Source organism: Ursus arctos, unplaced genomic scaffold (assembly GCF_023065955.2).
Source record: "Ursus arctos isolate Adak ecotype North America unplaced genomic scaffold, UrsArc2.0 scaffold_26, whole genome shotgun sequence".
Lineage (NCBI taxonomy): Eukaryota > Metazoa > Chordata > Mammalia > Carnivora > Ursidae > Ursus > Ursus arctos.
The window spans coordinates 6859326-6880628 of NW_026622941.1; the positions used below are offsets into that span (position 1 = coordinate 6859326).

General features: G+C 52.5%; 1 protein-coding gene across 2 annotated transcripts in view; it reads right to left on the reverse strand.

The window, feature by feature from the left end:
* The window catches only part of ANO2 (anoctamin 2), a 340386-nt gene that overhangs the window by 305063 nt on the left and 14020 nt on the right, over positions 1-21303 (reverse strand). The window contains exons 2-3 of one of the 2 annotated variants that reach the window (XM_044385290.3): positions 13176-13360; positions 11630-11956 (exon numbers count right to left, since the gene is read on the reverse strand). The exons of the other annotated variant lie outside the window; for it this stretch is intronic. Of the exons in view, the coding sequence (XP_044241225.3) occupies positions 11630-11956; positions 13176-13360 (512 nt within the window). The remainder of the gene's footprint in view (positions 1-11629; positions 11957-13175; positions 13361-21303) is intronic. 2 annotated transcript variants of the gene reach the window in all.

Below are 21303 nucleotides of genomic sequence, written 5' to 3' on the forward strand. Positions count from 1 at the left end.
CAAAATCACCATCATGGTATTCAATAACTGAAATTGTGAGACTTTCTGACCCAGAAAAGAAGCAGTCAGCACATGTGCCCTCATGAGTCTATCTGGTCTCCCAGCTAGACAGTAAACTCCCTGCACCTTCTCCTCCCTTTGGGGGTACTTAACCCACACAGTAAGCATTTTCATTCGTTTGGAACATGGGGAGGTTAAAAAATCAGAAAATTAAAGAAAGCATGGAACAGATGAGAGAGCCAACTCAGGCCCACTGGCAGAGAGGAAACCCCACACCGTTCCTATAAAGAACTGTGAAAACAGGGGCGCCTGGGTGGCACAGTGGTTAAGCGTCTGCCTTCGGCTCAGGGCGTGATCCCGGCGTTCTGGGATCGAGCCCCACATCAGGCTCTTCCGCTATGAGCCTGCTTCTTCCTCTCCCACTCCCCCTGCTTGTGTTCCCTCTCTCGCTGGCTGTCTCTATCTCTGTTGAATAAATAAATAAAATCTAAAAAAAAAAAAAAACTGTGAAAACAAGGACACTTCATTTTCTGAAGTTTATAAAGTTTTCACCTGCGGTAGGTGCTGGCTGCAGGGCTCAGATAAGAAAACCGACCCAGCATGGCTGACAAACTTGCACAAAAGCACACGGCAGTGAATTCTGCTCATTGCCCTCCACACACAAAGTTCTTCCCACTACATTCTGCTGCTGAGCAAGTCCAGGGGACCCACAGGAAGTAACTCCTACCAATAGCCACTGGTTTTCTAAAACACTCCACTAGCAGAGCTGGCACTGCCCCGCCCTGCTCACAGACCACGGCATGAGCTGCTCTGAACGCACCCCCTTCAACCCCATGGTCCACAGTGAGAACAGTACATAGCAACACACAATGCTGTAACCAGGGATGGGTGGTACATGCAGGGAGCCAGCGGCAAACCCACGCAAACTTAGGGCCCCGGGGCATCAGCTCCAAAGCCTTTGAGGTTCCTGTGTCTGCACCTGACAAAGAAAATACAACAGAACAGCATACCCATCAAATTCCGCTCCTTATGACTTCCTGTTCCTAAAAAAAGGTGCTAAAACGCCGCAGGCCCTCTCTGCGTCCTGGGAAACCTCAACCCTCCAAGGGCTTGTGGATGAGCTAAGTGTAAGTTCCCTGGACTGGACGAGTTCAGAGAGTAGGGGAAACACAGCTTTAGCTACAACGTTCACAGCCAGACATACTCCACCCTTCAACACCTGACGGCAATGGATGGATCCCCGAGCAGAAACTCAACAAGACAGTTACAAGAATGCCAGTGGTCACCCGGCCCCTTGGACTGCCGAGCTGGACACGGAGTCTGGCTGCTATCCATGGCGGGCTGGTATGCAGCAGATGAGACCCCCAAACCAGCGATGCTCAACAGATGGTGAACACATTCCGAAGCCATCAGAATCCACCCAGGGCTTCCTGGGAGCCATCACGCCATAAATGGCAATCTCCATGAATCCTGCTGGGAAGATTCACAACACTCTTGCCTTAGCTGAGCTCCAAGTCAAAAGGGATAGAGGGACAAGGGAAGGTGGGGTCTCCACAGTGCACTGTCCACTTCAGAAGACTGTGACATGGCTAACAACCCTGCCAGCTCTCCTTTCTTTTGCTTCCAAAGTACTGTCGGTTTGTCCTCTTAGCAGTCATGGTGCACAGAACAGGGAAGGCTGGGAACACATCAGGGCATAATAGCTGTTGTTTGTGGCCTGAAGGAAACATGAGCACTATCTCCCCTGGAGAAGAGCCATCACCCCGCTCAGACTCACCAATCCACTCACCCTCTGCCCATCCAGGGCAAAGGTCAGCCTTCTGAGCAGAATGCATCCCCAGGTGCCTATGCTCACAAATGCCCAAGCAGGCAGGGGCCTTGGAACCCACAAGAGCTGTTAGAGCACCTCCAGGTCATCACGCTCTTTGTAGAACCCTTTACAAAAGTCCTTCGATTACCAACATGCTTAACCCCAACATTCAAACAAACACAAATTTTAGTGGAAGAACTCACACGATAGGCAACAAAAAACCACAACCAAAACTAAGTTGCCAAACTAAATATGGTTGGCCGATTCTAAGTTTTCCCATTAGTATTCCTGTACTTCTCATCCACTTCCTTTGCCCCAGCAAGTATTTCCTGAGAGACCAGCCTCCAAAGGTTAAAGGAAAAAAACAATTGGGGGGGGGGAGGGGTAGAGGGAGAGAGAGGGACTCTTAAGTAAGCTCTACCAGCAGCACAGAGCCCAATGTGGGGCTCAATCTCACGACCCTGAGATCATGACCTGAGCCAAAATCAAGAGTCAGACACTTAACCAACTGAGCCATCCAGGTGCCCCTAAGAACAATTTTAAATTGAGAAAATTATCTTTATCACTGCAATTTTCCAGTTAAATGAGAAAACAGTATCAATTTTTATTTCAGCACAGATGACATCAGTGTACGTCACAGGAAGTTAGGACTCTCAGGTACACAGTTTGAGAATCCCTGATGATGCCCAACCTTCTTTTCTAGATGGGGAAGTCAAAGTCCAGAAAGAAGCCAGTTGGTGGCAGAATGAAACCTAGAACCCAGTCTTCTGGTGCTCAGCCCAACCCTCTTTCCTCTCCATGTCCTTCTTGGGTTCAAGCATATCATGGACTAAAGCACACACTTTCAAATGTGATTAGGCATGCAGGCCCCAATAGCGGGGGTGGCGGTGAGTAAGGGCTCAGCTGTCACAGTGTGCTCAGTTGACATGCCCCTCAAATTAGCCCCCTGCCTCAGGACTCCCCAGGAACCTTCTCTGGGCCAGCCAGTCTCGAGAGAGTAGCCAGTGGGTGTCCCCATGGGATCTCCCTTCCCACAGCAGCCAGGCGGGACCACCACTCACTGCCTGAGGCTTCTCCTAAGCCTTAGGGGTTATGTGCAGGAGTTCATAATCTTTTTTGGGCCTGGAACCCTAAGACAGTCAGCTGAAATCTAGAGACCCATTCTCAGAATATTTTTAGATGTGTAACATAATTAACAGAATGAGGAGGGACTAAGTATACAGAAATACAGTTACTAAAATATTTAAATGTAAACTCGTGATCTAGTCATATACTCACTTCTTTATCAATACATGAAATAGCAAGACCTGGCAGCATATCTCAAAATTGTCATCATTTCAAAGTAACGATGAGTATCCATGCTTTTGGAGATTCGTGCAACAGCTATATAACCCAGTAGGAACCTATGTGTGATTTCTGTCAGCAACAAACTCACAGGAACTCACAGGGATGTAGGTTTGTGCCCATATCCTTAATTGAAGTAACCGCTAAGTTCCAGTTAAATGTTGGTGAAAATAAAGCACAGTGTTCTACCATCCAAGCTTATGAATTCTGCCCCTGAATTCTATTCAAAGAACTCCCAAGGTTTAAAGAGCTCCTGACACTGCCTCACAGCCCCAGGGTCATCAGGAGGTACTGAGGCACCCAGAGGAGCTGACCGGGGGTGACAGGGAGACCCTGTCTTCAGTGAGGAGATGCTTCAGGCTGAAGCAGCCCCAGAACCATCCTCCCCACCTACCAAGCATCAAATATGAGCCCCGGATGTCTCCAGACCTCGAAGGCTCAAAGACCCTGCCACTACAACACCCGCTTGAGCTAAACCTTCTAACCTGCACAGCTCCCCCAGCGGCTCCGTGTGCAGAGACTGAATCCCGCCCAGAGACCTGATAAGAGTCTGAGACTCAGCCTGCTCACTTCTGCCAGGACCCGAGCATCCGAGGCAGGCAGAGGGAAGGTGATCCAGCCAAGAGCTTCCAGGCAGAGGCGGACTGGGAGTCGGCCAGATAGTCTGTCACTCTGCTGGTACCCAATCTTACTGCACTTGACTCTCTGCAGTCAGGTCAGCATCCCCTAATAGACCACGAGGTCCTTGAAGGCAGAGACCACATCGTAGTCACACTGTGTCATCAGCTCCCAGGATGGGATACCTGCAAATGCTCAGTCAAGATCTGCTAAACGAGGGGCGCCTGGGTGGCTCAGTTAAGCATCTGCCTTCAGCTCAGGTCATGATCCCGGAGTCCTGGGATCGAGTCCCACATCAGGCTCCCTGCTCAGCAAGGAGTTTGCTTCTCCCTCTTGCTCTCCCTCTGCCCCTCCCCTAATCCTTCTGTCTTGCTCGCTTGCTTGCTCGCTCTCTCTCTCAAATAAATAAATAAAATCTTAAAAAAAAAAAAACTGCTAAATGAGAGGCAGGAGAGGGTGGCAGAGACAGAGCCTGGCAGGTTCCCCCCAGAGCTTATCCCTTGAGTGTCTTTACAGCTGAAGTGACTGTCCAAGCAGCCTCTGCCCACAAAGACCTCGAACTTTCCAGCTGACAAACCGAGAAGGGCCTTCTTTCCCCGTGTCTCTCTCAGAGCCCCAAACACCTAGTACTGCCCTGAAGGGGAATGATTAGCAGGACGGAGACCAACTATCCCCTGACCCTCTCTTCAGCAAATGCAGAGACTGATGCCAATACCCTTGGAAAGCATAAGGGCTACTCAAAATATTTAACAACCAGCATGGCATATTACGGGAGAAGAGGCACCAGCCCCAGACCCCGGCGCCGTCGGACCAGGAGCGCCCGTCGGACCTCAGCCGTGCAGGAAGATAGCAACTCAGGCACCAGGACGACAGACTGAACAGAAGGAAGCTTGCCCTCTTGACTTGCTTGTGGCACAGACTCTCTATCACCAAGATTTCATTTACTTAAAACATTAACTAGCACTGTGAGCTTGTATAAGCCACATCCTCTCAACCTTAGGCCCTGCTCTCTGACTGAATTGAAAGAAATGATCCAAAGCCCTCCCAGCTCTAATATCCCAGGGTCGCATTTTCTCACACCTCACTGGTTGCACCTGGTAACAGAAAACCAGCAGGACACACCACCAGCTCGGTGGTGCCCGGCGCAGGGCCCCTCAGCCAGGCCAGGCACGGACCGTTGCCCTCTGCTCTGTAGGGTGGGACTGGCAAGTCAGAGCCCGGACACCCCTTCCAGCCCCTTTTGAGGAATCCTGGAGAGCTCTGGAAGCCCTGACCAATAGAGGAAAGACCCCAGGCATGAAGGACCTGAGAGCGAGCCACACCCCAGCTGCGGAAACCCTCGGCCTGCCTTCCACTAGACCCGCAACCCGACCTCTTTCACAACCCGGACAGTGCTCATCTCCGGGTGGGGGACTGTGTAGACAAAATGCCGCCCTGGACAGTCATTTTAAGAGAACAGGGGGAGCTGCTGCAAGGCCCAGCCAGGCTCCTGACTGGCTTAATAAGGCGTTTTAGGTTTCCTATGCCAAGAGGACAAGAGCTGCTCTAACCACCTCAGCGGGGATGCCATTAGCATTGAGTGAGAATACTGAGTGTAAATTTTTTAAACTCCTTGGAAAAGGAAATATGTACCCAGTTTGGGGGGGGGAGGGTTGACTTCCTCCCTTCTCTCTGTACCCCCCCCCCCCAGGCTGCAGAGAGGCCTCCCCTGGGAGATGAGGTCCAGCCAGCCCTGCGGAGGCTCTGCTCTGCTCAGCTGTGCAGTCCCGGGGGCAGGGGTTGCCGGGGCTGTCTTTGTTGTGTCCCCTGAAGGTCCCTTGGGGGCAGGAAAGAGAGGCAGGTGAGAAGCAGAAGGCTCCCGCATGCGGCTTCAGCGTGGGGCACGCGGGACAGGAACACAGGCAAAGCCAGGGGGAAATCAGCACATTTTCCTCAGTCATTAGCACAAGTCAAGTCAACAGCAGCGCACGTGCTCCCCACACTCATGAGAGCACAGCAGCCATCACCAAGACACTGCCTGGATTGGGGCATCCTTAGACCCACATTTGCATTTTCCCTGTGTTCGCTGGAGCCTCTCCTAAGAATTCTGGGGAAGGGGGAATAGGAAAGTGCTATCAAGGGCTTGGCAGTCATCCCCAGTATGACAAAGACCAGATGGAGTTCAAATCCCAGCTGGATCACTTCGTTGATGTCCCCATGATGGAGACGCTAGCCTCTCACCTCCTTAAAGAGACAAGGCTAACAGCCACCTAGCAGGGGAGTCACAAAGACTAACTGAAGGAGCACAAGTCCACACAGAAGGCATTCAGGAAAGTTGGTTTCCTGCCGTAAAACCATGGATTAATGACAGAGAGTAATTTCCCAAAGTCACCCCAGCTCCGTCCACAGGCCTAGGAGGACACATGGTCCTACCAGCTGTTTAATCAGATGTATAAAAAAACTCTTCTGAAAAGGAAGTGGGAACAGGTGGTGATGACAAAGGTCAAGAAACAGTGGCCTCTGGTTTTAAGAAAGTAAGAAGACATTCTGACTTTCTTGGCCCACATTTTTTCCCTGAAATGAGCGCCCATGGGAAATCATGATGTCCTAGATCTCAGGTGCCCCCAGCCTATTTCTCTGGCTCATTACAGTAATTCGGGTTGAGACGCCAGATGTCCAGGGCTATAGGGGGAACAGTCAGGTGTTAGGGCCATCCTATGGCTTGTGGGGAGGGTCTCCTCTCTGCAGAGAGGGAAGGGATTTGGTCAGTCCTGGGCTCCCACCTGCTACCAAGTCAGAGAGGAGAGCACTGCGTCCTGAATAAAGCCGTGGGCCCCTGGTGCCTCCCAACTGGCACTCGGCCCCTTCCACGCCTTCCTCTGCCCAGAGCCGCCCAGGGACCAGCCACAGATGCTGAATAAAGGCAGCTCTGCTCTCGGTTCTCTGGCTCCCTAGTCCCTGGAGAGCTAGTCCAGAGCAAGGTATCCCCTGACCTTCCTGTCAATGCCCTCTCCTCCACTCCCAGTTTAGAAGGTCCAGCTGCCCACATAGACGAAGTCGTGGGCCATGCCTGCTGGAATTTCAGGGCCTGCACGGTGGGAGAAGGCCTTTACACCCCAAGTCCACACACGCCCCTGGGCCCATCACATGCACTGCACTGCACCTGGCTCTGGGATCCCCCTGGTGCCCCTCGTTCATCGGAGTCTCTGCCTCTGTCCTTCCGGCTGTAGTGGTCAGGGCAGGGGGCTTGGGAGAGGTTGGGAGGAGGCATGTCACAGAAGGCCTTGTTCAGCCCACCCACTCCACAGCCCCGTCTGGAGGCCGGAGATGGGTGAGTCCCTCAAATGCTCACGTTCACCTCCCACTCGGCAGCGATGCCCATCTCCAGACAGGTAGCCCTCGTGTATCCAAACTGGCAGTGAGGAGGTAGGCGTCTCTGCCACCCATAGGCCCATAGACACCTCCAGCGATGTCTTTAAATGAAATTCTAATCGAATGGCTACACGTAAGAAAACATATACGCAAACTGTCATTTAGTCATCTGATAAATACTAAATAGCCTTTCAAATATGAACATGGACAATGTAATACATGGAACTACGCCCACTGAATAAAAAAGTAAAACACCAAATGGAAGGCATCACCAATCATCATCCTGTGTCAAGCACACTCAGAGAGCAACCAGGGTCGGAAATGACTCCTATGATATTCAATCAATTAGGATTTGATGGATGCAAAATTCGTTTGATCTGTAAGGCTAAATGAATACTTTTTAATGGGTCTCTGATAGAAACCCATTTCCTCTCCATTTATCTGAAAATCAAATTGAAATCAGAGCCTAAAAGACAGCATAGCCCAGCAGGGCAGGGACTGCCGAGCAGGTGGGGATAACGGCACCTGCCCTTCCCGTGGCCGCCCAGGTGTAGCCAAGCAGCAGCCCCGCTCCTGTGAGGTGCCAGCTGCCGCTCAAGGCAAAGACCGAGCATCCCGACAGAGAGGAGTCGTGCCGGCCCCAACGGGCCCCCAGAAGAGCTGCTCAGGGCCTCGGAGGCTCCAGCAGATGAGTCGCCAGCCAGTGTTTAGCACCAACAGGGTGGCATCGGGGAGTGGGGGGTGCAGGGGAGAGCTGGAGACAATCCAGGACTGCTGGCCCAGAAGGAGGGGACAATTCCTACTCCATCTTGTTGGGGTGGCACACAGTTGGAGCCAACATGGGTGCCCATTATCCTTAGGGAAGTGACCAGGTAACCGCAGTGGCTGCAAAGCACTTACCCATTAGGAAAAATGGGTTAGACGCACATGCAGCGTGGTCTCCACATATAGGGTCGACAGGAAAAGTCAGAAACAGAATGAGCTGTGAAACAGAGTGCCTCCTGGGTACATTAAAAACATGTCCAGTTTCAAGAAACTGTCATAGCCAGCAGAGCCTAAGGAGGCAGGGGAAACGAGATGCAATGGGGTGTCTGGGATGGGATCCTGGAACGGAAAAAGGATGGTAGGTAAAAACTCAATCTGAAGAAAGCAAAGATTGAACTTAATGATAATATATCAATATTGGTTCATCAATTGTGACAAAAGCACCGTATTAACACAGATGTTGATAGCAGAGGAAACTGGGGATGGAGTATATGGGAACCCACTGCCCAATTTTTCTGTACATCTGAAACTTCTAAACAATATAGTCTATTTTCTAAATGAAAAACTTGCATGAAACAAAGACACCATCATACGTTTCCCAGAAACATACCGCTCTGGAATGACTGCCTGTGGAGGCAGCAGATAGTGAAGAATAAGGAGGTATTTACATAAGTGATGAGCGGGTCCTCCTGCAGACCAATGATGATAACATGTTGTGACTGACAAGTGCCATTAACTTAGCACTTTGCATCAGAGGTCCCAAAACTAACAATAATTAATTTTTAGCACAGAGAGAGAGGGAGGCAACACTGCAGGACTGTAGGTCACAAAGGGTGCATGAGTGGTGGGGGCTCTGGTGACAAGGGGGTCCAAGTCACCTGGAAGGGCCTGTTGAAGGAAAAGAGTTAAGTAGGCCGTGAAGCTGGGGGAGGACGTGGGGGAGGCTGGGAGCGAGGCGCTTTTGACTGGCTGCAGACCGGAGACAACCATCCAGGACACACTCCATGCCCCCATCTAACACTGGTCAGTCCCAAGAGCTATTTCTGGGCCCTCCTAATTCCCAGCCAAAGCTGGGAGACTCTAAGAGCAACCAAAATGGAACCTGCTGGTGGGTAGCAAAGTTGGGAGTGATACTGGTAGCAGTAGTAAGGTCAGGGGTGCCTGGGTGGCTCAGTCGGTTTAACGTCTGCCTTCGGCTCAGATCATGATCCCAGGGTCCTGGAACGGAGTCCCTCATCGGGCTCCCTGCTCAGCAGGAGCCTGCTTCTCCCTCTCCCTCTGCCTGCCACTCCCCCTGCTTGTGCTCTCTTTGTCAAATGAATAAAATCTTAAAAAAAAAAAAAAAAAAAAGAGTTGCCAGGACAGTTACATTTGAATTTCAGATCAGCAACAAATAATTTTTTAAGTACCTAAGTAGGTCCCAAATATTTCACAAGACATACTTCTGCTAAAGTTATCTGCTGTTGATCTGAAATTCAAACGTAACTAGGCATCTTGAATTTACTAAATTTGGCAACTCTAAATAACAGTGATAGCAGGGACATGCAATGTTACTGTTCTAAGTACTTAATTCGGTTGTCTTGTTTTCATCTTCAAACAACCCGATAAAGAATGTATAGCTATTCCCTTTACACAGACCTGGAAACTTTGACTCCAAAGGAGCAAGTCATTCACCCAGGGTTGTGAGGCTAGCTGGCACCAGACCTGGGATGTGAACATCTGTCTCTGGGCTCCAGAGTCCACCCTCCTGAGCATGATGCTGTTTCCCAGCTGAGCAGCTGGACGAGGCCCAGGCCTCTGCTCCCTGACCCCCAGAGAGAGGTGTGGGGACTGAGCCGCCCACGGTGGAAATGCCAAGAGCTCCTGCCTGGTCCTCAAAACAAACTACTACCTCGGGGCGCCTGGGTGGCACAGTGGTTAAGCGTCTGCCTTCGGCTCAGGGCATGATCCCAGCGTTCTGGGTTCAAGCCCCGCATCAGGCTCCTCTGCTATGAGCCTGCTTCTTCCTCTCCCACTCCCCCTGCTTGTGTTCCCTCTCTCGCTGGCTGTCTCTATCTCTGTCAAATAAATAAATAAAATCTTTAAAAAAAAAAAAAAACTACTACCTCGAGAAACCTTCCCACCAGACTCCAGTTCGAGGCACCAAGTGAGCTCTGGGTTTCAAAAAGTGAAAATCAAGAGAGCAAGGGAGCCCCAATTAGTCTTCAAAGAGTACAATCCCTACATTGGTGGAAAGAATGAAAGAAGCAGCTCCTACTTTAATGGTCTAGATAAGCAGCACAGGTCAGTAGGACAAGGGTCTGAGCCAAGCTACATGCCATCCTTCCTGGGGTCAGAGAAATGGATGAATGACCCCCGGGGGTCCCTTCCAGGTTGGGGACAGTATTGACTTGAATCTTACAAAACAGATGAGAACGGCATCACACCCGTCAGCATGACTCTATTTAAAATAATCCTAATGAGCATTTATTGAGCACCTACTATGTATTATACATGGTGCTAGATGTTTTCATTGCCTCATCTATTAACGGGACCTGTAAAACTACAGCCCGGCAGGGCATTTAACTCTCTTGCAGATGAGGAATGTGAGATTCAGGGAGATCACTTACTTATTCGACTAACACTTGTTAAGCCCCTACTACACTACTTTATTCTTTGGACTCTGTCCTAGGTGCTAGGGATACAGAAGTGAACCAAACAAGACCCCTGCCTTCATGAAGCTGGTTGGGGCACAGATAAAAAAACAAATCTATCATGTTGTTTCAGGTAGTCATGCTAAGTGTGATGAAGGAAAGTAAAGCATGGTCAAGGAATAGAGTGATGGGGTGGGAGTACTTTAGCTAGAATGGTCAGGAAGATGTCTGGAAAGAGATGACAGGCAGAGGTCAGAAGTGAGGGCCTGAGCATGCACAGGTCTGGGGAAGGGCGCCCAAGGCAGAGGGGACAACCAGTCCAAAGGCCCTGAGGTAAGGGTGACCAACACACAACCAAGAGAAGGCCAATGGGCTGGAGCAGGTATGAGAGGGTAGGAAGGGTAGAAGATAAGTATGGAGGGGATGGTTAGGGCAGGTCGTCTTTAAAGGATCACTGTGATATGAAGAAATGGATGGATGGATGGATGGATGGATAGATGGATGGATGGATGGATGGATGGATGGATGGATGGAAGGATGGACAGATGGATATGTACATAAATGGATTTCCATGGATTCCCTTAAGCAGCTACTGACCAGAGGTGAGAACATACGTCACTCACAAGTTGATAAAACATGTCCAATGTTCAGTTTCCAATGAATCACCTCCCTCAGAGGGCCCCAGGCAAGCACATTCCTTAGTGAAGTATAACCCCCATAGAAGAATGTGATCCAAAGTTCAACAGGCAATCTGGGTCTTCATCTCAAAGAAACCTTTGATGAAGGCCACAGGATAGGGTTTTTGAGCACCAGGAAGAAAGGTCTCACTTCCAATCTCTAACTAGGCCAATGCCCACAGAACAGAATGGCACATCCCTACCGCCACCACTACCTGGGATCCCCTAGGCAGAGGCACCAGCTATACCAAGACTCTTCCTCAAGTTCTTTAACAAGAAAATCTGGTTTGCCCACCAGATTAAAAAAAAAAAAAAAAAATGCCACCTGCCAGAACAAAGCCAACTCTCCCTGCAGGTAACACTGATCACCAGGACCCCAGCCTTGCAGGGCCATCCCATCCCACGGCCCTTTGCCACCTGCCCAACCTCACCTCCAAGTCCTTCTCAAGCTCCAGCCCAGCCTCCATCAGGTTGTGCTCAAACTCCTCCCGCTGCTCCTTCTTCTCCTCCTCCAGGGCATCGAGTGGCCCCAGCTCAATGTCACCGTGGCCCCCAGCATGAGGGTCCTTGCCCGTCTCCCCATTGGAGACGATCGCCAGCGACTGGCCAGGGAAGCCCTGGCCAGGCTGCACCCCACGCTTCCGGTAATGGTAGGCGAGCACGTAATCGACCTTCCTCTGGTTGTCGTGGAAGTGCATGCGGCTCAGACGGGCCTCCGAGGACACTGGCTCGTTGGCATCCAGGTAGTTGTTGATGACCTGGCCAGAGAGAACGGGACAGGTCCGGTGAGGAAGAGCAAGCAGAGGAGGCTGACCTTATGCTCTGGGCCCCGGGAGGTGGACCAGGAAGCCCCTCAGGCCCAGAGGCCCTGACTCCCCCCAGTGAAAGGACAGAGTGGCCTATGTTCTTCTGCCACACCCAGCCCACACAGCCCTCCACCCACCTGTCCACAGCCTGGCCACCAGTACCGTCAGACCCACTCTGGCAACGATGAACACACGTACGCTCGCACGCACGGACAGTATACCCAGCAGCAAAGCCCTGTACGTCCTCGCGTGCCCGCACAGCACTCCTGCACACTCACACAGAGCACCTACACGCAGCACCCCCGCACCGGCTCCCCTGCACACACATCTGTGCACACACACAGCACCCCAGGGCCCTCTGACACACACGCAGCCCTCCACACACTCTGGAACACACTCACACACACCCATCTCCTTGCAGATCTGCTGGCCGGCCTGCAAACACGCGCATACTTACACACGCACATTACTCACTGGCAAGTTCTCCGGATCCATCGGAACAAAGGCCAATCTCTTGTCAGCAGGCCCACCCCGGCCGCACCCCACAGGGATTCACTTGGCACTATGCCCCTCTCAGCCCCACATCCTCCTCTTCCTCCTCTCTGCAGCCACCAAAAGGGACCCTGCCAGAGACCGCAGCAGGGGGACCGACTTCTGCTCTCAGCCAGCCCGGAGGTGGGAGGTTGAGAGAACAGGAGGAGAAAGAACAAGGCGGAGCAGGAGAGGGACCTGCCTCCCTCCCTTTGGGTGTTTCCCTGTTTATGGCTGGTTTGATACCCATCTGCCTCTGCAGCCACCTGAGAGGTCACCTGGGCAACCAGATGAAGCGCCAGGCACTGGGGAGAGCCTCTGAGCAGCCACGGCAGAGGTCTGGCTCCTCACACCTGTGAGGGGAGTCAGGGAATCTGCAGACCAACAGGTGGGAGCACGCGGCCTCTCACAGCTCCCCTTCCCTGTCCTCTGCCCACAAGGCTCCAGCGTGCCTGGGACTTGGGGACAGAGGAGAGGAGAAGGCCCTCACAAAAAACCTCGGCCTCTCTCTCTCTCTCTCTCTTTCACACAGACACACACATCAACAAACACACCTGCCCCGCAGGTGGAGGGTGCCCCAGTCAAGACGCTCCCTTGGGGCCCCCAATAGGGTCAGCCTTTACCCCACCCTAGCACTCACCGAGCCGCTGCAGGAGCTCCCTCCCCTGGAGGGCGGGCCAGATTCTCCATCAGAACTACCCTGCTGGCCTGGGACTTGGGGACCTGGCACCTTGAGGTACTGCTGTCCATGTTTGGGGCCCTGGCCCCCTCTGGCCACTGCCCGAGGGCTCAGCCGGCGTGGGGAGCCAGGGAGCAGTGGGATATCTGTGAGAGGGAAAGACGGGAGGCAAAGCAATTTCAGGTGACAAGAAACCCAGGACACAGAGAAACTGAGGCACCAAGGGAGAGAAACTGGGATATACTTAAGAAAAAGGCCACACCTTCTCACAGCCTTGGTTAGCCAGATTCACACTGGGCAGGGGAGAGTGTAGAAGGAAGCAGTGGGATGAGGAAGAGGGTCTCACTACACACACACACACACACACACACACACACACACACACACAGGGCCTGGAGCCACCAGCAGAAGCTCCTTCAGATGACGGCTATCGCAATCCCTTACAATTCCCAACGAAGAGGAGACACTGGCTCAGGTGAGCCAGGATGGGTGGAGCACTCCTTGGAGAGATACCCTGAATTAAGGCTTGAGTTTCAGGGTCTCTCCCAGGGCACCCTGGCCAGCCCTCATGCCCCTTAAGGAGAGAGCAAGGACAGACAGACCAACTGTGGGTCCCCTGAGGGCAGAGGCCTGCTCTGACAAAAGCACTGTCTCCAATGCCCTTGAGGGGTTCTCATGCACCTGCCACCTCCACCAGGGCCTCGGAGCTCCACAGCCCCTTCTCAGTCCTCCCCAGAGCAGCCCCCTGACAACCTACAGCTGGAGCCAGTGCTATGTCAGAGAACTTCCAGCTTCGCCCCTGCAGGGAAAGGACGCAGGCCGGTGACAGAATTGCAGAATGTCAGAACTGGAGGGGACCGAAGCATTAAATACTCTGCTTTACACCAAAACACTCCAGACAGGGCCGACGAGCTGCCAGGATCTCGAGGCTGACCAGACCCAATCTGTCCCCATCTCTGAGAAATACTCTTTCTGGCCGAGCAGCACAGCGCAGGGCACCTAGGCTTAACCCTAAGCTCTGCCACTTGCTCTGAGACCTCTCTGGGCCTCTTTCTTCCACCTGTAACATGAGAATCCCAAAAACTGGCAGGGTTGTGGTGAGAAACCAAAGGAGAGATACATACACAAGACACCCAGGGCAGTCATCAGCCCCCGGGTGTGCAATGAAAGGTGGTTATTATAATTATTATCATTTTCGTTTTGAGCTGTGTACAAGAAGAAATCACAGCCCGGACATCCAGCTCAGCCCCTAGCACCTGCTACAAGAAGGAATGAACAAAAAGCAGCTTGAAACAGAGCTTTCCGGTCAGTCACCAGGTTGCGGAGCAGCCCCTTAGGCGCCCGGCTCTCTACTGGACAGTTCAGGAGCCCTAGAACATTCGGTCCCTGTACTGGAAAACCTGATCAACTCCTCACGAAGACAGAGCTGGCAGGCAGGAAGCACAATGAAGACCAGCAGAGCAGAGCTCTCATAATTTACTGATACACTGTGGGCTCTAGTCCCTACTGTGGGAGACCAGCAAGGCTGGGAGGCTTCCAGAGGAACTGAGCCTGACGCTGGTCTTGAAGGGTGGCCGGGTTCTGAAAGGCAGGAGAGAACACAGAAGAAGGGCAACAGTGGGTGTGCGTGCTGGTGGCGTGAGGAAGGGCCTGCAGCTCAGGATGGCAAGGGAGGGGCTTCCTTCCTCAGTCCCTCGTCTTGCCCTATCCCTCTCCCCTTGTGCCTTTCTGCATGCTTGCCCACCACCTGGCCCAGGGCAAAACTGAGAACAGGGCTCTACGGCCCAGGAAAAGCTTGGAAACCTCCAGATGCATGTCAAAAGAGCCCAAGACCACCCTGACGTACACCCGAGCGGATGACAAAGGTGACGCTCACCCAAGCCTCCTGGAAAGCTATATTCCCACTCACAGCTGTGACTCGAGGTAGCTCAGATTCAGGCTCAGCCCCCAGCTGCAGTCAAACCACGATCCAGGAGCCACAGGCCCCTGAAGGCACAACCCGGGGCTTGAGGCTGGCCTCCATGGCCCCGCCAGTCATCCCAGCAGCTCCCTCTGCTTGCCTCTGACACAAGGACCACAGCTGCCTGAGGCCCTGCTTCCATGCCCAACTCCTCCCCTCCACCAACCAACCAACAATGAGAACACAGCATATGGCTCTCCAACTCACAGAGGTGGAGAGACCCAAGACGGCTGGCCCCCACCATGAAATGTCGGGGCGGGGTGGGGGGTGGTGGTGAGTGAAGCCTGGGCATCAGGATGAATGAGGCAGGTGAACCCGCTCCACAGGACTCCTCCAAGAAGCTGAGCAAAGGCGAACTGAGTCTGATCAGGAGGAAAGGCCATCATATACAACCTATGGAACGTGTTACCCATTCGAAAATCATCTTTCCTTAATTCACCGTTCACTTGGCTCTTGGCCGAGGCTGCCGTGCACAACAGATCCCTGAGTGTGCAAGACTCAGCTGCCTCCCTGGGCTCTGGGTGCAATGGGGGCACGGCTTACCCACTTCTGTAACAGTTGGATGGATTTTCACAAAGCTTGGACCTGGGGCTTCTTCTCCACACTCTCACCCTTTGCCGGGATACTCTCATTCACTCCTATGGCCTTAATTATCACCTATGTGCTCATGGCCCTCAGCATTTTATCTTTAACCCTTATTTTCTTCTAGCCCCTGGATCCAAACATCCTCCTGTCTACCTGGCATCTCCACCTGGATGCTTCAGAGCCCCCTTCAAAACCTACATGTCCCAAACCGAACTTGCAATCTGCTCTGCAGAACTCTCCTCCAGTGTTCCCTGCCGCTATGAAGGCCACCTAGGGATTTTACCCTGAAACATCTCCCAAATCCATCTATTTTCACCCCCTCCATGACTAGCACCCTAGTCCAAACTACCGTGTTCATTCAGCTGGGTGACTCCGACAGCCTCCCAACAGCCCCTCCTGCTTCCACCCTCACTCTCCTTCACTGTTCCCCAAAAGGCAGCCAGGAGGTCCTTTCAAAATGTCAACTTGGCTATGACACCCACATGCGTGGAGACTGCTGGTGCTTCCCACCACTCTCAAGCTGCGAGACCCTGCATAACCCGGCCTGCTCACGTCTCCACCTCACCTCTCCCCAGGTCCTGCTGCGTCTCTGAGCCCCACCCATGCTGCTCTGTTGGCTGTGTCTGGAACGCACCACACGCTCTCTCAGCCCAGGGCCTGACCCATGTTCCTCCCTCTGGCTAGAAAGTGCTTCTTTGTCTAGCTGTAGGTCACCTGTTATTTTGGTCATGAGGCACCCAGAAAATCAAAAGTAACACACTCCTGTTTCAAAAAGCTACGGATAGAGGTTTAAGACAGAAATATTCAGATACTATAGGCAAAGCTAATTTACTTCCTCTGCAGGTAAGACTGAAGTTCCCCCAAGCGGAGGTAGTGCAGGCAGGGCTCGGGGAACACACAGACACATGTGAAGTCAGCAGACGAAGGCCTCCGAGCTTTATCCCATGGACTCCACCAGTCAGCAGGCGACCACTGAGAGTGGGGCATTTACTGGCTGGGGTCACTGAATAAAGGTCACCCACTGGTGGCAGCCCACTGATTGTCCAGTCGGAGGAACCCCTCTGGTCCAAGCTTTTGCCCAGATCTGACCACTCTAAATGACTCCCCCAAATGGGACTAGCCCATCCTTCAGCCATCCAAACCCTCACAAGCCTCCTAGAGCATTAGGGCCGGGGAAAGGAAGGCCCTCCTCACCTAGTCAAAGTGTAAGCAGACGAAAACAACCAGAGGCCTCCGGCTAAGCATGGACAGAGGGCAGCCCCAGCTTGGCGGCAGCCCCAGCTTGGCAGCAACACCCGCCCACCTCCACCACTGCCCCTGATCCATTCTCCTCCTCCACCTTCAGAGAGACTTTTCCAAGTCCCATGGCCCCACTCTCTCACTGAAAGCCCTTCAATGGCTTCCCATTGCCAGAGCAGAAACCCTTTACCATGAACCGAAAGCTGTTACACGTATCCTCCAGCCTTATTTCCGCCCTCCTTCCCACTCCCCTCTTTCCGAATATTCTTATTTGCTCCATTGGCTAAGAGGCTGAAGCACAGTGGAACCACAGGGGCGTGTGATGGGGCGGGGGGGGGGGGGCTGCACTTTTTGAGGAGGGCAGTGTTGTGGTCTTAGCCTGCTGTTTGGAGGACCTGCCGCCTGAGTGGTTCAAGACCACAGCCGACACTCTTTTTCAGGCCAGGAATAAGAAATTCAATAAATGTCAGGCAGTGATTTGGGACTATATGGGTGTGACATGGTGGCAGCTGGGGGGCGGTTCTATAGACAACTGAGAAGTGCTGGGTTGACAACCACATTGCTCCCCATCCCACTCCTCCCAAGCCCTGCCATCAGCTCTCTGCCACACAGCGAGCCCCACGCTGAGCCAGGGGACCCTCGGCTCCACGTCCTGGCATTGCCACGATTTCAGGAAAATAATGTGATTCCTTTGACATCTACTTCCATGAGAGGAGGGTGTCATTATCGTATCTTTTCCCCACAGGGTGAGTGTGACGATACAGCAAGAGGAAAGACGACAACTCCTCGGAAGTGCATGAGCTACAGAAAACGCGAGGGATTGTTACCAAATCCTACTCCAGGGCCTCGGAGCCTGCCCCTTGATCTGCCTCTGCCCACCCCTGACTTCTCGGCTTCATACCAGTCACTCGGCCCTAAGTCCCCAGAATTCCCCTTCTCTGCCACCCACCTGCCTGCTCCCTATTCACCTCCTCCTGGAAGCTTTCCTAGATGGGGCAGGAGAAGCACCAGCTTCTATTCCCCATTACTACGATTTCCTTTCCCATCTGGGACCACCACACACTTTCTTAGCCTTTAGAACCCGCAATTTCAGGAGTGAACTCTGTCCCTTCTAGATGGATCCAACTTCCACCACCCAGGAGGGCTTCTACAGAGGCAGGCAAAGGAGCAGGATCAGAGATCTGGAGGGAAAGGAACAGAGATGAAGGCAGGGAGAGCCCCAAATCTAAATGAAAAAGCAGGGAGAGCTTGTTTTCAGGGTCCCTTTCATACCGTCCCTTCCCCCAGCCCACCCAAGGCCCCTCCCCAGCTGTGGTCCCCATTCTGGGCTGCGCTCTTCCATCCACCATCAGGGGCTTCCGATGCCCATTCCCCTATTTAGCTGTTGGCTGTCTTGGCTTAGAAGCTAATATACTCCAGAGTACAGACAGCCTGCGCTGGCATCCTGAGACAATACAAGTGAAAGCATTCTGGAAACTCTAAAGCATTCTGGAGGTGTCCCTAGCCTTGCATGTGTGTAGGGGCATGACTCCAGTCTTACTGTGAGGCATACCCTCCAGTGGTGGGCACTGCGCACCATGCTGGGTGGGGGGAGAGGTACCGCAGGGCAGGGATTCTTTCTGGACCCTTCGAATCGTGCCACAGCTCTCCAACAGTTTGGTGAGGCTCTTCAGGGTCCCAGCAAAGGATCGGAGTGAGGCGGGACCTCTGAGTAGGGGAGCAGGGCAGGCACAGGCTGTGGAGAGTCAGGGGGTAAGGACCACTCGAGCAGTAGGGGATGGCGGGAAAACCGGAGCAAAGTGACCAGGAGGCACAGTCGAGAGCAAGGCAGCAGCAGGCTGAACAGACTGGGAGAGGGAAGTGGGTTCACCAGCCAGGGAGGAGGGGGAGGTGAGTCATCGGGGCCCTGGGAGGTTTCCAGAGCCTCCAAGAAAGAACAGCAGGAGCTGGTGTCCTGTGGGAGCTAGACCTCCAGGCAGCAGCGCTCTTCCTCGAAGCTTCCCTCATGGCATCATTACTGCCTCATTACTAAGCACGGGCAGGGCAAGTATGAAGTGAAGAACAAGGCTGCCTCTCTCACCAACCCTTCAAGGCCATTGATTCCACTAAAGCCAGACAGGCCGGGGCTACCCCGAGGGGTCCTTCAGGGCATCCACGCTCTCCTAGGCCAGGAACAAGACTCCAGGTGGGCCTCAGAGAGACCTGGGCACTTTCAGATTTTGAGGATGCTCACGTGGTCTGTCCCCAAGCATCCTGGGATGGATGGGCTGCATTTCGGGTAGGGTTAACACTTTTGCTGAGGTCTTACCCTGCTTTCCCGCATGAATTTGGCAGGAAAATTTGAGGTTCCAACTTAAAATTTGGACCCAATGGCCCTACTGATCACCTATGCCCTGCCCCATTGTTCCTGTTGAAGAGCTCCTTTCTCAGACTCCGCATGTGGCCAGAGTTCCAGAAGGATGATCCTCCAGTCCCCTCTACACAAAAAGGACCATTTGCAAATCTGCCTCTTGGGCTCTGCTTTTTTTTTTTTTTTTTTTTTTTTTAAGATTTTGTTTATTTATTTGACAGAGAGAGACACAGCCAGCGAGAGAAGGAACACAAGCAGGGAGAGTCGGAGAGGAAGAAGCAGACTCCCAGCAGAGCAGGGAGCCCGATGCGGGGCTCAATCCCAGGACTCTGGAATCACACCCTGAGCCGAAGGCTGATGCTTAATGACTGAGCCACCCAGGGGCCCCTGAGCTCTGCTTATTTTGACTCAAAAATAGCACTCTTTCCACCAGTGCTCAAACCGCCCCTTCCTAACAATGATATGGCCACAGTGTCCATCCTTACCTTGAACATGGATAAGTAAGAGCTAACTGGCTTCCCTGACACTCAGCTTGCTCCCCTCTGATCTTGGGGTCACAACCTGACCAAGTTACTCCCATTCAATCCACTCTTCCTAGATGAAGTCCAGATTGTCTGACATGCACACAGGACCTTTCATGATCTGGGCCCGGCCCACCTGTCTGAACAGTCCTTCATGTCGTAACACCCATCCACAGCCAGCTTACCCCTTGCAGCACTTCCCCACCACACACATGCCATCATGCCATGCTCCAAGCACAACTGGCTGTCCTTGGGAGTGGGGGGTGTGCATATATGTCGTCTTTCACATCTCTATTCATTTCAGAACCATTGCACTTCCTGGGCACTATATAATACACTGGAAATCCAAGGCTTGCCCTAGGTGCTCACGAGGAAGGCAGACTAATAAGGAAAAGAGACTAATAAGGAGATAATTTCAGGAATGAGAGAAAAGCTAAAGCTGGAGTATGAACAAGGACCTATAGAAGCAGAAGCCCGCAGCTCTGCTTAGAGCTAGCAGGAAAGGCCTCCCAGAATTGGAGAAGCATCTAGAAAAGAGAAGTAGGCATATTCCAATGGGTGAGGGAGAAAAAGAGATTGCAGGGAGAAAGGCAATCATTTGTATGTCCTTTGCAATCAGCTGCGGGGCTTGGCTGTTTCAGATCACCAACCTTCTGAGAGCAAGGCATGCCTCCCGCTCCTCGTGTTCCTTTTCCACCCACATAGTCCCAGCGGGCGGCCAGCTATGGGGTGGGGCCGGAGGGGCAAAGAAAGGACCTTTCTGGCTTATAATACACACTTTTTAACATGGCCTACAGGGCCCCTTACTGTCTTTTCTGTCAACCTACCAATATCAGTCATCTCCTGCTGGCCACTCCCCACTCCTTCCCTCTGTCTCTCTCTGTCTCTCCGTCTCTCTGTCTCTCTCTCTCTCTCTCTCTCTCTCTCTCTCACACACACACACACACACACACACAGGACACACTGAACTACCAGCAGCTTCCAGAAGGTGACCTGCTTTTTCTTGTCCTTGGTCTTTGATCCTTGGAACTATTCTACTTTCTGCCCCTAAACCTCTCCTCTCAACCAAGACTACTTGGTAAGTCCCTTCCTGGCAGCACTCTTAACATCTCTCCCCCTTTAAAAAGGCCTCTAACAAACAGCACTTATGGTCAATGCTCAGACCCAAGATCCTAAAAGTGAAGACCCAGGTCAAGAAAAGAATAAGCATTTCAGGAAGTATTTCCCTCAGTGGCAAAACCCTCGGCCTGCGATCTGGATGGTTACCCGAATGAAGCCTATTTATAGGCAGCCCATTACACTGTGCTTTGGAGTGTGGCTGATAAGATTAAGGTATAAATGTCCCTCCCCTACATCAGGAAGAAGTAGCCAGTCTACAGCATAATTGATCCAAACTGTTCTGTTCGCTAATCATAACCTGTTGTGCAAGTTCAT